This window comes from Aotus nancymaae, unplaced genomic scaffold (assembly GCF_030222135.1).
Source record: "Aotus nancymaae isolate 86718 unplaced genomic scaffold, 86718_ANA_hifiasm-v0.15.2.pri h1tg000040l, whole genome shotgun sequence".
Classification (NCBI taxonomy): domain Eukaryota; kingdom Metazoa; phylum Chordata; class Mammalia; order Primates; family Aotidae; genus Aotus; species Aotus nancymaae.
In genome coordinates, this window is record NW_026988454.1 from 7,912,798 (window position 1) to 7,930,992 (window position 18,195).

Sequence of the window (18,195 nt, forward strand, 5' to 3'; positions counted from 1 at the left end):
AGGGCAGTTTACATACAACTATGATGAGTCCAAGGTAACCTGACCAGAAAACAATAATGCTGGTCTCAAATTCAGATATTTCACCTCCCAATCCAGTGCTCCCTCTAACAATTCATACAGCTACATGAAAAAAGGGGGGGTGGGGTGGGCTGTGACCCAATCCATTGACAAAGAAAATAGGAACAGCATTTCAAAAGTACTCATGGGAAAATGTTCCCTGAATACGTGGTCTGAGACCCACATGGCAAGGAGAGCAGTACCTGCATGGCGGGCCAGCGCAGACAGGTCGTAGCGCTTCTTCCCATCGGTGGCACCGCAGAGGAGGTCTTCCTTCTCTTTAACACAGGCATATTTCGTGTCCCACGTGAAGAAGTAGGTGCAGTCAACCTCACCTGTGAATACAGGAGCTCCTTTCCCATCGTTACCTGTACAATTCAAGAGGAGAAATTTAAACTCCATACATGACCCAAACTGAGGAACAGATAAGGAGCAAAGAAGAAACTGAACAGGACCAATGCCAACTGCCCAGTTAAAAAATTCAGGTCCAGATTTGTTAGAGACCGTAGGGGACTGAGATGAGAGACGCTTCTATGAAGCTTCAGGTGTTTAACCCTAAGCCCTCAGTGGCAGGCAGGATGCCTTTCACCTTGGGAGACGCTGACAGAAGGCTGTGTGTAAGATAAAATGGGCAGGCAGGAGGAACGCAAGAGCAGTGAGTGGAACCCTCTGCTCCCAGGCTGTGGTCAGCTCCCAGAGGCTCCTGAACATCTCTAGGTGACACTGGGGACTCACAGAAAGGAGGACAGAAATGAAGCTCTAGTTCCCAGAGCACCACTGACTTAACAATGTGACTCTGAACAAGATAAGTTCTCTGGGGCTCATCCCTAAAGTGAAAGCTAGAGTGGAAAACATCTACAGTCAGTCACTCCCAGCAACAGCACACCAAGGTTATGCCAACCCCACAATGTTAGCGGCACACCTCCTGACAGTACCGGCATTCTGTGGCTCCGTCAGTTCACCTGTCTATAATTTGCTCCTCCAATCAAGCCTCTTCTACCACCAAGAGTGAGCCCCCCTGGCTTCCCATCCAACAGCCAGAACAGTTCAGGTCTAAGTCTGAAAACCAGCTCTTCACAGGCCACGTCCCCAGCCCATGGATGCTGAGATTCGGCAGGCTTTACTGACTTGCTCCTTGTTGGAAATCCTATCCCTGAGCCTTTCCAAGCTATGGGGTAGTGGGCACAACACTCCTTTTCCCACCCCTGATAGTCTGATAATCCTCATCTGAGCCTCCCACCACGTGATCTGCCTCCTTGAGGTTTGGTGTCATGAGCTATGTAATGATCTAAGAAAAAGGAAAGTAAGATTCTGTACTAAGAGCAAATGATACCTCAGTTGTAATTTCTACCAAATCTTTAATATTATCATCATTATAATTCTAATACCAGCCACAGCAGCGAACCTGTACTGAGCACAATCTCAGCCAGGCACTGAGCTCAGCATCTCAGCTACATAAGGGCAAGCTGCAGAAAAACAGTCTCTGTTTAAGTACTTTCTGTACATAGTCACATGCTGCCTAACAACATTTGGTCAACACCAGACCGCATATACAACAGTGGCCTCATAAGATTATAATACCGTATTTTTACTCTACCTTCTCTATGTCTAGCTCTATTTAGATACTCAAATACTTACCGTTATATTACAACTGCCTGCAGTATTCAGTACACTCACATGCTGTACACACTTGTAGCCCAGGAGCAATAGGCTCCACTATATAGATTAGGTGTGCAGTAGGCTATACCATCTAGGTGTGTGTAAGTACACTCTATGATGTCCACACGACGACAAAATCGCCTGACACATTTCTCAGAACATATCCCTATTGTTAAGTAACATATGACTATATTAATCTATTTGATCCTCAAAACCCTATGACAAAGGTACAATTTCAGCACCGTTTTGTACATTTAGGGTGGCTAAATAATTTGCTTATGGTCTCATAACTAAAAACTAGGGCAGCTGGGAATCAGACCCGAGGGTCTGGCCTCATCCACGCTCACAACCACAAGGCAAGATCTCCCCACTCTACTGCGGGTTTTGTTTTTTCTATTTTTCTTTCTCTCTATTCTTTGGTTTTCCTCTCCTGTGCTTTTTCTTTGGTTGGTTGGCAGCTCCTCAATGTCCACACTTCTCCCCTGTAAGTCTGAGACAATATAATGCCCTTCTCATATCCTCCTCATCCATTTCGATCTTTTTGGATAATGATTCTGTCTTCCCAGCATCCCAAATGAGATCAGCACACTCTCAAAGATCTCAGCCAAGTCATTAATAAAAAGCCCTGAACAGAACAGGGCCAAAGGAGGGCATCACAAGGTTGGAGGGAGACTCAGACCACAGCAGAGCAGCCCAAGCCAGCAGGAAGTCCAGGAGAGCCAGCTGGAGTGATGTTGTAGCCAGAACCAAGCTCAGGCACCAGAGGGGCTGGGCACATGGGGAAGACGCAGGCTGTATCCCTAGGGACTGGGGACACAGCGTAGGGGAGATGTGATTCAGAGCACAGAGATGGCTAAGTAGGCTAGTAGCCTAAGTAGGCCAGAAGGTGAGGACGATGAGAGAATGATGGAGAAACTGAGGGCGGCGGGGAATGCTCAGACCAGATGGGAGGTGCATCCAGAGGCCATACTGATTTTCTCATTCGCGAGTCAGATGTATGTCACACCCTTGCTGAAAATCCTTGGGACTTCACAAATTTCCAGATATAGTCCAGTTCCTCTGTAGAACACGCAAGCTTCTTACAATCCTGCACACTCACCGTTCTAGGGTCATCTTCAGCCACATTCCCAGCATGTGACCTCTGACCTGCTTGCAGCTACCCCACTCCATGCCTTTGAATGTCTCAAGGCCCAAGCCCTACAGCCATCCCAACACAGGACTGGCATGCTCCTAAATGTAGCATGGCTCAAGCAGCACTTCCTCCTCTCTTAACTGCCTGACCCCTGCACCCAGCCCAGATCCCAGCCAGCTGACCTTGGTGCCTCCCTCCTGGTAAAGAAGCAGAGTGATGACACTAAGCACTAGCTCTACTCTGGCACGCACTGCCCCAACTTCCATCATCATGCTCCTTATCTCTCTGCTTCTAGTATGTGAACGCCTAGAGAGTCATCTATCCTCACATCACCCTCCAGCCTCATAGGGCCTAAGCAAATAGGTACTAAAAAAATGTGTGTATTGTGAAAGTAACAAAAAGAGCCACACAGAAAACAAGGACAGCAATGGCAGACCTGTAAACAAGGGCACCCCAGGGGCAGGCAGTTGTTGAGGCATTTTCGAGAGCCTTCCCAGCAAGAGCCTGGGCTTGGGCTGGTTCTTTGCTTGCTTGCTAGGACGCTCACAGGGGCATGGTGCTACCAGTGCAGGGGTGCCTGACTGTCTCTCCCACCGCAGACATGATCTTCGGGGGCTTCAAGAGCACAGTTCATATCACGTCCAGCTGCCTCTTCCATATCCTATATAGTGAATCCTGTAGCAATCCACCCTGTGATCAAGCCATCCAAAGCTCTGCCATAGAAAAACATACAAAACACACGGAAGCAAGGGCCAGAAAGACACTCCGGGTAGGGCAGCACTTGGGCTGGAAACCGGGCTGGGCTCCAGAACAAGTGCTCTGAGCAGTGGTAGGTTGGCCTACAGGGTACCTGGGGTCACAGCCTGGGGTCAACAGATAAGACAGGTCTCTGATGACGATGGAATCCCATCATCTCTCTACAGCTACAACTGTGTCTACAATCTTCAAGATATGGACAGTGGTGCTGCTTTTTGAAACGCCAGTGCCTTGGGGACTCAAAGGCGCTTCTCATCACTCAAGAGAAAGCCATGCCCTCAGCTTCAATGTACCCAATGACATTTTGCAATCCCCAGATCCAAACTCTACTACAGGGCCACCACTTTGCAAAAAGGATTATCTTGATACTCATTACATAAAAGAAGAGGTCACTCAATCGAAATTGGCAAGCCATCCTACCCCTGCTGAACCTGTCCTTGCTTTAGTTTAGCGTGCACCAAAATTCAAGATGAAAACTTTCCCAACAAGCTCAGTGCTGGGCCCATTCCCAAAACAAGCAGAGAGAACCGAGGAAAATGCAAACAGGATGTGTGTGTCCACTGGGGCAGTGGGGGTGGGGAAAGCGTTACTCCAGTAGAAAAAACTCAGTCTGGGGGCTAAAACTGGCCAGTCCAAAGAAGGACATCTGATTCTTCCATTCAACGTTCACTTCCAAGAACACGCCTGTGCACACACACAAGCACATGCCCATGAATGCAAAGAGGAGGGGCTGAACTCTAGCACACACTTACCTGCAGTTTTATTGCACTCAAAGTTTAAGACACTCATCCGCTGAAAGCCTGAGCTGCATTCATCGCCTCCAGAATATATCAAGGTGAGGTCTCCATCCGAATATCTAGATTTTGGTGAATATACAGACAAATGTGTTTGGTAGAACGAAGAAAGAAACTTGAATCTTTTAAAATGGTCACATTAAGTCTTTTGCATAGATCAACAAATCACTACTGACATAAAACAGCAAGCTCTCTAGCCAGCTAGGAAAAAAAAAATATCTACAGGAAATGAGTTCCAAATGTATGGGCTTGACATCCTCTTGCTTCAAAGTAGTAACTGGCTGGAAGAAAGTGCTGAAGGTTTTGCTGTGAGCATGAAGACTTCTCTTGTTCTCACTTTTAGATTTTGTACAAAATAAATAACGCCCAAGAATTAGCCTTCGTAACAGGCGCCATGAACACAACGGTGCCTGAGGGGCCCTGGACATTACTGATCCTGAACAATTTGAAAAATGCAAAAATAAAATGTTTACAATGCAGCTTTTTGGCAGATATTCCATGTTTTTAAAAAGCTCCAAGACCAGTTTTTGGGTTTTTACAGTTTTCTATTCCTAATTTTTGAATCATAACTGCCCATAACACATTTTCAGATGAGTGCATCTTCATCCTGTTTTTATAAAGGATAATTACCAAGTTAAGGGTCAAAAGAAATGCACTGAATGCATTTTTTTAGTTGTTTAAAATTTTCTATAATGCTGATGGTACTTCAAATTCTCAAACTGCCAGCGAAAAATCAGAACTCCTTAAAAACAAATTTTAAAATAAAAAAGCCCTATCAACTGTAAACTCGTTAAATAATTTTCCTACAGTAGGGGCCGTACAAACAGCAAGTTTATAAACTACACAGTTCTAACGGAAGCACTCTTATTCTAAAGTCAGGAAAAACATCTGATTGTTTAGCGACAAATGGCAGCTTGCCGAAGTTAACAAGAAAAACTGCTAATGTAACTGATTTTCCTGTACGTATGGAAAATGGAAAAAAGGAAGAAAAAGAGGAGAAGGAATTATGTTTCACAATAATACACAAAATTCACTTGAAAATTATGCAGGCCAGGTCCCGTGGCATGCGCCTCTAATCCCTACACTTTGCAAGGCCAACATGGGAAGATCTCTGAAGCGAGGAATTCAAGATCAGCCTGGGCAACATGGCAAAACCCCATCTCTACAAAAACCACAGACATTAGCCAGGCATGGCAGTGTGTGCCTGTAGTCCCAGCTACTCGGGAGGCTGAGGTGGAAGAATCACTTGAGGCAGGAAGTCAAGGCTGCAATGCACCAAGATCGCACCATTGCACGCTAGCCTGGGCAACAGAGCACAACCCTGTACCAAAAAATACAAAGAAAAAAGAAAATCACACAGAGGCTGTTGACATACCGGAGGGTCTGATTCTGGTATCTTCCTGCTGCTTTGACTTGAGTGGTATTGCTCTTTTTCACTTGGCAAACTGCAGCTTGTTTTTTATTACAGAGCTGTATTTCAGTTTCTCCACAGACATTCAAATAAAACAAATATTCTGTTCCATCTGAAATATAGGATGAACCTAGAAACAGGGAAATTAACGAGAAGAGGTTTGTTTTATATAAATGGGCGTTAGAAGGTTACAGCCTTACTTAGTTAAACCTGAATCCTATTTCTGAAACACCAGCCCAAACTACAGCTCTCTCCACCCAGGAGCGTGCATGGAGTAACTCGGCCCCTACTCTTCCATTCCCTCTCTCCATCCCCTTCTTTCTAAGCAGCACCAGGACGCAGAAGGCACCCGCTCACCTCCATTCTGAGCAAGTGGTGTGAGGTCTATGGAGACATCCTGCTGCTCACTGCTCAGAGAACAGGTTTTACTTTCCAGGTAATCTCTGTGGCAGGCATACTCGGTAATCCACTCAATTTCATAGCGGCAGTTGGATTTAGCAGTGAGTTTGGGAATGGTGCCCTATCAGAAACAATGTGAAAGAAGCAAAATAAAAAATGTTTCATGTGGCTTAAATGCAGATTTTCCACACTTACGAAAAGCTCAAAGACAGGCTGTTAAGTTTCTACATTTTGCTGTTTCTGTTTTTTAAATCATAATTGCCTCTAACACATTAAGATTATTTGACTTCTAACAACTCAGTAAAGTTACTTTTATCTTAATTATTTTCCTAAACTGCTATTTTTTTCCATTTGACTTGTAACACCTCCATTTACTTTTTATACTCTATTTCCTTTCTGGTCACCTTCAGAGAGACACTCAAGCTTCGGCCAGTGAGCACCTAGACTCAGTGGCATGTGGCAATCACTAGGATGTTGGCAAGCAGTAATAGGCTCTGCGGACTGCACGGTCCATTCAACGCTTTCCACAAGGTGCTCAACTGGAGTGGTGAAACCCCAACACTGAGCAAACATCATCACGTGTGTGCACATCCAGGGACAAGGTCCACAACCTCTTTTGGGTCCCGGCACCACCATATGTGTACCCACTTCTGCTCCTGGGTGAAGCTAGGGCACCACCCAGACACAAACCTGATTCTGCCATTGTGTTGCTACTACAGAGCAGGAGCGCCACCATTCATCTTCAACGTGAGCCACGAAGGGGGTTGATGGGGTCTCTGCTCACCAGGAAAGTCACTGCCATCTTTTTTTTTTTTTCAGAGACAGAGTCTCGATCTGTTGCCAGGTGCCAAGCTGGAGGGCAGTGGCGTGATCTCGGCTCACTGCAACCTCCGCCTCCTGGGTTCAAGCAATTCTCCTGCCTCAGCTTCTCAAGTAGCTGGGACTACAGGCGTGCACTACTGTGCCCAGCTAATTTTTGTATTTTTTAGTAGAGACGGGGTTTCACCATGTTGGCCGGGATGGTCTCAATCTCGTGACTGCCATCTTTTTAACTGTCCCTGGGAGACACGTCTTTCTTATTGGGCTTAGCATCGGACACAGCAGTGATGCTCCCCAGCACCATTCATTCCGTAAATACTCACTGAGCACCTGCTATACACCAGGCACTAAGTACCAGGTATACAAACAGGTGGCACCCAATTAGTAAGTTGTAGAGTTGCTGATCCAACCCTCTTCTGTTTGACTCAAAATCGATGCTTCTGCCCCCTTGGCTCAGTGCAGTCTGACACACAGTGACACAGACCCCAAGGCTCCATAAGAGAAGCCAGCCACAGAAAGCCACACTGTGCAGGATTCCCCTGACATAAAACATTCAAAAAAGGCCAATCCACAGAGACAGGAAGAAGATGCGCAGTTGCCAAGGCTTGGGATGTGAATGCGAAGAGACTGCTAATGGGCATGAGGTTTCTTTTTGGGGTAACAGAAATGTAAAATTAAGACTGTGATGATGGTTGTACAGTTCTAAAAAAAAATACTAATAACCACTGAATTGTACTTTTAAAAAAACTGAATTTTATGGTATGTAAATTCAATAGATTCAATAAAGCATTTTTTTAACGATCTATATGACAAAGTGAGTGTTTACTAAATACCAGCTCCTAAAATCACTAGTAAATGCTTAAACAAACTGCCCAAGCATTACAGCATCCAAGCACATGCCACACAAAGTCTGCCCAGTGAACAGTGAAGCCTGAAAAGAAACCTGCCTGGGTGTGGTGGCTCACACTGTAATCCCAGCACTTTGGGAGGCCGAGGCGGGTGGATCACCTGAGCCCAGGAGCTCAATAACAGCCTGGCCAACATGCCAAAACACCGTCTCTGCTAAAAATACAAAAATCAGCCAGGCATGGTGGTGTATGCCTATAGTCCCAGCTACTCAGGAGGCTGAAGTGGGAGGACTGCTTGAACTGGGGAGGCGGAGATTGTAGTGAGGTGAGATCATGCCATTGCACTCCAGCCTGAGCGAAAAAGTAAGATCCTGTCTTTAAAAAAAAGAAAAAGAAAAAAAAATGTGTGTTGGTGGGGGAACATCTTGCCCTACTAATAATAAATCAGCCTCTTCTTATAACACCAAAAAATGCCTCACACGTCTTTGAGGAAAAAGGAGGAAAACTCATATTCTCTTGATTATTATAGTGTAAAATGATTCTTACCAAATGCAGAACAAATAAAAAAGGAAAACACTAAAAGCACTACCACCTGAGAACATCTCACCAGGCTTAAAAGATTTCAACTCACATCTGCAGATACAAATAAAAAGTATCAATAAATATTCCTCTCCATTCATATTTAGAACAAACATCAGACAGTCAGGCCTTCGTTCAGCTGATAGCACATGGACATGGAAGGCTCGGGACAGAAAGTGGCAAGCTGAGCCCTGCACTGTCTCCATATCCCACACACACTAGGCCAGCTGCCAGTCTGACATCAGAGCAAATTCCACATTTGTTGGGGGCAGGGGAGCGTGGTTCTCTGGCAAAAGAATTCAGCCCCTCCCTACTTCACCGGACTACTAAGAAGGTAGAAATAAAGGAAAGCCGTGCCCTACCCCTTCCTCCCTGGGGGACGCCTCCTTTCCATCAGCACCTACCCCTGCTTAAAACACTTAAAGAGGCACTGGAGACTCAAGGACAAGTAAGTCTCAGCAGCCACATTCAAAGACTTTACAACTTTGCTAGAGATTTCATCAAAAGCAGAGTGCACAGCAATAAATCGGCCTGTGATGGGGGTTGGGGAAAGGCACAGGTGGGGGGGTTTAGGGGCAGATTGGGAAGAAAGAAGAAGGGAAACGCTCCTCATAAGAAATCCCAGGCCTGAAATTATACTTCGTTTATCCACTATTCACTAAAATCAACCAAACTACAAAAATAAAAATATCTGTCCATGAACCACCTAAAATCATCTCACAGAGACTAGAACAAAACACCATCCCACTATATGGGAGACCCCTCTGGGTTGGCATAAAAAAGGAAAAGGCAAAACACCAACAGCTCTCCCTGAGTGAGCCTCATGTGACAGAAGCTATTCCAGGAAGCTCATGTTTTCCTGAGAGCCCACCAGTACCTCCGTCATGGCTCCCAGCTTCCTGCATCCAGGCCCACCCTGCGCAAAGCCCAGACACGCACATGAGCAACCCAGGCTAATGTGTGCCACTTTACAGTCATCAGGAGACAAGTCACTTACCTCTCTCCGCTCCGACGGGCAAACAAACGTAATAGTCACTGCGGGGCTGTGACCGTCACAGAAGTCTAGCTTTCCCGCCTCTTCCCTCACGTAACTCAGGACAAGCCTGGGAAAGCCACATTGAGAAACGAGTATTACAAAAGTAGAAAGTGCATCCAAATGCATGTGTTGCCGTGAGCACTCAGCACATTCACTTGTGGGGAGAGGGTACAGAAAAAATATTAAAATATAAAAGAAGCTATGGTATAAAATGACTTCATTTCATTTCCATTTGAAAAAAAAAGTTTTAAGTAAACTCCAATGAGTGTTATTTTGTTAAAAATCAAATAAAGTGACCAGCAAATAAATTTGATATATTAAGAATATCTGGCTGGGTGCAGTGGCTCAAGCCTGTACTTCCCGCACTTTGTGAGGCCAAGGCGGGTGGATCACCTGAGGTCAGGAACTCGAGACCACCCTGGCCAACATAAGGAAACCCCATCTCTACTACAAATACAAAAATTAGCTGGGCATGGTGCTGTGCACCTGTAATCCCAGCTACTCAGGAGGCTGAGGTAGGAGAATCATTTGAACCCGGGAGGCAGAGGTTGCAGTGAGCTGAAATTGCACCACTGCACTCTAGCCTGGGCAACAGAGTGAGACCCCGTCTCAAAAACATAAAAAAAAAGGAAAAAGCAAACCTGTTTGATCTGCTTCATGTCCTAGAAGAAGGAAAGAAAAAAAGGAATGCAAAAATTATTTTTTAAAAAAAGAAAGGAACACCATTTGAGTAAAATGAACAAAAAAAATGTTGTGAGATAATAAAATTAATTAAAAAAAAAAAAGCACACAAGCAGGCCAAGTGCATTTCTGCTCACAAGTCTAGTCAATCATTTCCTCTTTATACAACAAATTCTAAGTGCAAGCCAAAGTTTTGTTTTATCTTAACCCCACAGCACCTGCCTGGCAGTTACTGAACTAAGGTTCTCTTCCACCACCCAAACCACAATCCAACATGGCCCCCACCACCAGGGTTTACTGCACTCAGTGGGGAATGATCCCGGTGCCCCTGGCTGCCCACTAGAGAACAGCTCATCACAGATGACCTGCCTTTTCCCACAAGCAAAGCTCACACTTTTGCTCAGTGTCCCACATTACTAAATCGTCACTCACACTCATTCGTATTAAGAATTGCCAGTGTGTCACTTAAAGACACTGTTATGGACTGAACTGTTTCCCCTCAGAATTGGTATGTTGCAACCCGCAATAGCTCAGCATGTGACTCTATTTAGAGACAGGGCCTTTAAAGAGGTAAACAAGGAAAAAGGAGGTCATGTGGGTGGGCCTCAATCCAAAATGTCTTGTCCTTATCAGAAGAGATTAGGACACAGACCCCCACAGAGGGAAGCCCATGTGAAGACATAAAAAGAAGATGGCCGTCTAACGAGCCAAGGAGAGAGGCCTCCGAACAAATCAGCCCTGGTGACACCTTCTTCAGACATGCAGCCTCTAGACTGTGTACGAAATAAATTTCTGTGGTTTAAGCTACCCAGTCTGTCATATTTTCTTATGGCAGCCTGAGCAAACTAATACAGACACACATATAGAAAATTCCAAATGTTTTTCTCCTTAGGTTATGCTCAAGTATTTTCTTTGGACAGAGTGCACATGCTCCCTATAACCACCCAGACATGCCACGAGCTCCAGGGTAGAGTAAGCATAACAAGGTGTCTACCAAAGGCCCCTAAATGGGGAGAAAATGTAAATCCTTGATCTCAATTCAGCATACGGTCATGTGCAACACACTGGAGAAAGGCAGGTGTCTGCCAAGTCGAGCTACAAAGGCAGTATCAGAGCATATGTAAACAGCACAGCAGATTACAAGGAACACCATTCCCGCTGGGAATAGGGGTGCCTGTCATGTCCAGTGAAGGTCACCAGCAAACTGTCCCTCCTGTCTCTTGCCCTCCCAAGATGAGAAAACAAGAGAAAAAAAATCAATTTCACAGGTGCCACAGAATGAAAAATATCAGAAGGCACCTCAAGACAGGCATTATTTCATCAGGCAAATAAAGATATGTAGTATGGACTGGATCATGAGATATATTTTTACTGCTGTAAGAGACAAATGATTAGAAAGTAGATATCAAGCACACCAGCCTATGTGACTCACAGCAATGACCAATGACCTCACAGCACATGTAAAGCAGTAACTGCAGGATTATCTCAAGCCCTGCTACAAAAGGATGCTCCTGCAGTTCCCTGAAAGTCAGGTTCTTGCTGGAGATTAAAAACGCCAACAGCAGTGGCAGCCTCAACTGACCTGTCCTTGCGCACCAGCTTCAGTCCCTCCTGGGGTTGGCCAACATCGAACGCCTGGTCTCCTCTCACCAGGCAGGCGGCAGTGCCAGGGGGACAGGCCCGCAGCTGTGAACCTGGGTCCCGTAGTGTGTCTGAAAATCATGTATTACATTAAATCAGATTAAGTGTCAGGAGTGGTAATCACATGTACCCTTAGATCCAGGGCCCCTTTAAATAAATTATTGAATTCTTAAAAGTCTCCCTAAGTAACCATTCTGAAATCTTGGGCAAACCATTAACCCTCTCCAAACAAAGCTCAGGATGAAGGAATGTAAAGTACTGGCTCTGCACTGGTATAGAAGACATGCCCAGGAAACGGGCTATTATGTTGTTTGTAGTTAAGAGATGTACCCATCCTCTGCTTGAGCTACAACGTTAGCATTATCCTCTTTCAAGCTACAGAGACTAAAAAATGCAGGCACTCCACAGATCACTGGAATAATCAGGAGATTAGTGGAAAGGAACCACAGCTCTGGGTTCAAATCCTAAATCAACCACTTACTATCTCTACAACATTGGTCTAACTACAAAACTATCCAATTGCCAGAGTGCTACTGCACAGGTTTGGGGCAAGATTAAAGATGAGAACATACCCAGAATATGTCCCGAACACCACGCAGGCTTTAGAGACTGACAGTAGCAACACCTATGATCACAGCCAGGTTGCTCTTTACCACGCATTTCTATGGCCATGACCCAATACCTTACATAACAGCATACTTCGGGATTTACTTGTTTACTATGCATCTTTTCTCCTATCTAACTAAAGCTCCAGGAAAACAGGAACTGTGGTGTGTTCAGTGCTATAATTCAGTGCCTGGATTAGTGCCTAGCACATAGGAGGGATTCAAAAAACCCTTTTCCCACGAATGAGTGAGTGAATAATCTCACCTCTCTTGAGTTTTATCTGCCTTATCAATCAAAGATGGGAAGGGTTATCTACCTTCTGCAGTAAGGAGGTACCAGCTAGTGAAGAGATAAGCAAACCTTTAACTCTCAAGCCCTCTAAACCCAGGGTGGAATTATGAAATTTCACAAATGGGCTGCTTTGTTCCACCTATAGTATCTGCTGTGCCACAGGCTCCTTGCCCTCACGGGGACTCAATTTAAGACAAACCACTTGGTATACCAAAGGCATAATATACAGCAAGCACCCTGAGAATGCAAGGAGGTAAGTTCGTGGTGGCAAGGCCGAAACTATCCATGAGGTTTTGAGGGTCACACGCAATCTTGGCTTGAGACTTGGGGCAATTCTGGGGAATGGAGAATATCTGAGTAAAAACTGGGGCACCTTTACTATGAATCAAAGTCATTCAAGCTCAACTCAAATTACCAGTAAATTGGAAAGAAAAAGCTTTTATAAGAAAATACCCAGCAAATTTAGATGATCTGCAAAATGTTAAAAGACCAGAAACCTAAATGTTTTCCAAATCAAAACAGCATATTAATTCAGAATTCAATAATCCACAATTCATCAACTTTATAACCAAACTTGGATTACAGACCCTTTTATGACAGACTGTATTAGTCTTTTTCCAAAAGACCAATAAAGGTTATCCCTGGAGAACAAAAGAAAGATGTAATACTCTAACCCCCCAAAAAATCTAGTTATCACTGGTTACTTTTGGTGAGCCCCGAATGGGGTATATTTACTGTTTTTAACTGTTTAGAAATAATACACAAACAAGATAGTATAATGTATATGTACAATTTAAAGAATAATTATAAGTTAATACTCATCTACTATCCAGCAACACTTCCATATACTGAGTTTTTTTTAATTTTCTCTAAACTTTTCTAAGGGCAAAGCATTATGTACTATTTGAGAAATAAAAAACAAAGAAAAACACTAAAAATGACCTTTTGATTAGTTAGTCACTAGCAGAATTTACTCAAGTCTAGCACTGTAGAAGGAAAGTCCTGGCCTACAGGACTTAACAATTCACAGCGCTTGAGGGAAACATCAAGCTAGGTTTTAGAAACCTAGCTTAGCAAAACCAGCTGAAGGCCAGTAAAAGGCTTAGTAAAACTTCTCATGGCCCTTTTTAGATAAAGACCATTTATTTACAGCCTTTCGTTAATTTATCGAAGATGCTAAAGCTACTCACACCAGTTCCAGCAGTACAGAAAAAGTCAGGAAAAAGTCAGCTTGGGCCAAAATATACATCCTGACCAAGTACTCAAGTCTTTGATCATCTCTTTTTCTTTTTTACCCAGCCCGTGACTCAGAGCCAAGTGATTCAGGTACATACAGAGAACAAGACCAACCCTCACTACTATAGAATCTTGAAACCCAAGGTGTCTGGCAGAGAGAACACCCACATGGAATGGACCAACAGTTTGGACAGAATGTGCAGGGGTTGGGGAGGATGCATGGAATCTATTAGGGGAGAAGAGGTGGGTTGTGCAAAGAGAGCATCTTTTGGGACAAAAGCTTTCTTAGAGGACCTCATTAGTAACATGGATGTGCAAACAGAAATAAAGATAGAAGGGCAAAGATACTGAAGCCATATAAGAAATCCCTCACCATCACCCCCTCAGCTCCACAAAGATTCATACCTATGTCTCTACAAACATTGATGAATAGAGAAGTGTCCGGATCAGAGTCATCCACCAAGTAGGCACCACTAAGCTTGATCAGAGGATTGAGATCATGCTTCTTCAACTCTGTATCAAATGCATAGCACGGCACCTGAAAGGGAGGAAGAGAAAAGCAAGTCTTCAATATACATCTTGGTCAATCAGAAAAGTTTATAGTCAATGACACACAATACTGCTCTCCATTCCTTAGGGACTATCATGCCATGGTGTCCCCTAATAACAAAAGTACCCAGGCCAAGGTCAATAAATGCCTTGGCTCCTCTGTGTTTTCAGTATCTCTTCTCACCTACATGAGGACTGCAATCATCTCTCCACTTGCATTATCGGGTTTCCCTCTCCACTGGATCGTTTCAGTCAGCATGCCATGAGATTGACCACCTCACAAATGTCCTTCCGGGTCCCTATTTCCCCCCAGCTATCATCTCATGTCTCTGCAACTTAGAGCAAAAATCCTTCAATTGTCCCTACACATCTCCTCCTCTTCCTACCTTCCCTTCTCTCTTGAACACAGTCACATCAGCTTGCTGTCTCCCACTCCTTCAAAACCCCACTTACCAGGTCACCCACAACATCTCTGCTGACACATCCAGCACTCATGTCCTAGCCTTCCCCTTACATGGTCTCTCATGGCTTTGGATGCTACTGATCATTCTCCACCTCCTGAAACCCCTTTTTCCTGTGGCTTGCATCCACAGGCTCCTAGTTCTCTTCTGCCTCACTTCCTGCTCTTTCTCAGCCTCCTGGACACACCTCTTTCTTGCCTTCCCTCTGATTGACTCTAAATGCAGAAGTGTGCCACAGCTTACTGAGCAGCCCTCTTTCCTGTCTATGCTCAGTCCCTTGGTGACCTCATGCATGATTATAAATGTCTGCCAGTGACTCCCAAATTCATGTCTCTAGCCTTGACCTTTCCACAGAACCGTAGGCTTGCACAGCCAACAATAGCAGAAGCTATGTTTATAAGCACAGACTCAAAGCAGAAAGCCTGGGGTTCAAACTCTGGCATGAACGCCTAGCATGACCATGAATGAAGTTAACCTCTGTGCCTCAGTTTCCCTACATGTCATACTGGAATAATGACAGTTATTCCTTCATGGGGCTACTGTAAGGCCTGAGTGAGCTAATGTATATGAAGCTTGAGGTACAGCTCCTGGCTGGTTGGCATAAGTGCTGTTTATTGCTGTTGTTTATCATCATCACTTGGATATACAAAACCATCTCAAATTTAAGATGTTTAAAATGAGCCTTTGATTTCTCCCCCAAAACCTACTGTTTCCCCCTTGTTCCTCATCTCAACAAATGGCACCATCATTCAACCAGTCACTTGGGCAAAACCTTAAGGTCCCCCTGCCCCACTGCCACCTTCTCTCACAGTCTACATCCAACCACCTGCAAGTCTCACCAGCTCTCCCTTCAGACTAAATCCTGGATCCACTCCCTTCTTACCACCTCCACCATTGCCACCCTGTCCAAGGTACCATAATCTCTTGCCTGCAATAGTATCTTCACTGCCCCCCGCCCCAGTTCTAGCTTCAATGCCCTACTACCTCAGCCCATGTCTCCACAAGCACAGGACTGGCCCTTTAGAATTAAATCTCCCTGTACAAAGCAGCTTCCCATTACACTGAGAAGGAAATTCAAACTACTTCATGACACCACCCTCACCGCCCTACCCTCTCCTCACTCTATGCAGCCACACATACCTCTTGATGCAGTTCTGCCCCCCTGAAATTCAAAGTCCTCTCTACCTGAGATGTGCTTCTCCAGATATACACATGGCTCTTTCCTTCACTTCGTTCAGGTCTCTGATGAAACAGCACCCTTAGTGAGGCCTTTTCTGACACCTTTACCTGAAACAGCACTCTCCACCTCTCCCTGTCTCCCGTACTCAGCCTCACTTTTGTTTACAGTGCTATGATATATGATACTAGGTACTGCTATCTGTTGACTTGTCAGTTTCCCTCCACTAGAATAGGGGCTCCTTGAGGACAAGGGTTTGTCACTGCAGGCTAAGGATGATGCCTAGAACATAGCGAGAGCTCAGCAAATATTAGTTCCATAAACTGTGAAGATGAGTTCTTCCTCTGGGTATTTCAATCCATCCTTAACCCGGTTCTAATTTACGACCAGTCTCTCATACCTATGAACTAACAATCTTTTCATTTTAAAAACATCAAGAAAGCCTACTGTTAGAGTAGGTAAGACCCTGCACTTTAAGAGGGCGCATCTTTCTTTACATAGATTTAAGAGGAACAAGTGCACCTGCATTACATGGATAGGACACAGTAGTGAAGTCTGTGCTTTTAGTGTAACCAACACTGGAATACTGTATATTGTACTCATTAGGGCATTTCTCATTTCTCATCCCTCACCACCTTCCCACCTTCTCACCTTTCTGAAGCTCCAATATTTATTATTCCAGTCACTATGTCCATGTGTATGTATTATTTAGCTCCCACTTATAAATGAGAATATGTGGTGTTTGACTAAGTTATTTCACTCAAGATAATGGCCTCAAGTTCCATCAATATTACTGCAAAACACAGGATTTCATTCTGTCTTATGGCTGAATGGTATTCCATGGTATACGTGTGTGTGTGTAGACGTTCTTTACTTAGTCATCTATTGGTGGGCACAGTCTACTGTTGAAGCTTTCAATTGTATTTTATAATTCTTATAATAACATTTTCATTTCTAGAAACTCTATTTAATTTTTAAACAATATCTCTTTGGTAAATTTCTCATTTATATCCTGGATTGATTTTCTGATTTCTTTGTATTGGTTTTCAACTTTCTCATCTTATTAAGCTTCTTAAAAATAAATATTTTGAATTCTTTAGGATTTCAGTCATTTCACTTTGTTTAGGAACTATTTCTGGAGGATTAATATGATCCTTTGGGGGTGTTATAACACCTTCATATTTCCAGAATTGTTACCCTGGTTCCTTCTCATCTAGAGAAACTGTCACTTTTTGGTTTCGAATTTACTTTTGCTAGGACTAGAGGGTTTTCCCCCGCCTTGAGAATCTGACTATAATGTATGTTGCATAATTTTATTTGGCTTTGCTTCTGGATACTTTTAGCAGCAAAGACTCTGTATGAACTCCTTGGTTATAGATAGTCTTTGTGTGGTGACTTTCTCAAACAGTAGTAATAGACCAGGCTGGTAAGCAGGCTCAGGACCTCCTGAGTAGCCAGGGTGTGGGGAGGGATGATGGTAATGGAGATCATGCAAAGCTTGTCTCCTGCCATTGCACTGTGCAATTGTGTACACAGCTGTGTCAGCAGATGGGCTATGCAAGTTCACCTCCTGGCCAGGAAATGGTACTTGCAGGATTTATGCTTAGCCTTTGTTAACTGGGAGACTACTCCCATGTGCCAGAAAATGGGTGGTGCCATGGGACGCCTAAGCATTACGGTCTTGTGTTCTGCCATCAAGGCACGTTGAGGAAGGAAAGCTGGGCGGAGCTGGGTCAGGCAAGCCCATCTTCAGGCTCTCTAACAGCTGACACATGCACTGGCCCCAACGATGATCAGAGGGCCTCCAGGGCAACATTCTAGGAAGGGACAGAGGCACCTCTATTGCACCAAAGAGCCCACATGGGAAGAAAAGGTGCAGCCTGAGCTCCATAGCTCAGCAGGCAATAGCAGAACCCACTAAGTTCTAATGCCCTTAACTCAGTGAGTTTCTTACTTGTGGCCCATCACTGGCAGCAGGCCAAAAAAACCAGCTGAGATCCAAGCAGTCTGTATTAGGTTGTTCTTGCACTGCTATAAATATCTGACACTGGGTAATTTATAAA

The 18,195-nt window shown here is 44.4% G+C and overlaps 1 protein-coding gene across 1 annotated transcript in view; it reads right to left on the reverse strand.

Moving 5' to 3' along the window:
• IGF2R (insulin like growth factor 2 receptor) overlaps nt 1-18,195 on the reverse strand; it is a 122,682-nt gene that overhangs the window by 60,377 nt on the left and 44,110 nt on the right. The window contains exons 5-11 of the mRNA XM_021669685.2: nt 14,351-14,483; nt 11,754-11,883; nt 9,452-9,557; nt 6,167-6,329; nt 5,774-5,939; nt 4,357-4,460; nt 261-425 (exon numbers count right to left, since the gene is read on the reverse strand). Coding sequence (XP_021525360.2) covers nt 261-425; nt 4,357-4,460; nt 5,774-5,939; nt 6,167-6,329; nt 9,452-9,557; nt 11,754-11,883; nt 14,351-14,483 — 967 coding nt within the window. The remainder of the gene's footprint in view (nt 1-260; nt 426-4,356; nt 4,461-5,773; nt 5,940-6,166; nt 6,330-9,451; nt 9,558-11,753; nt 11,884-14,350; nt 14,484-18,195) is intronic.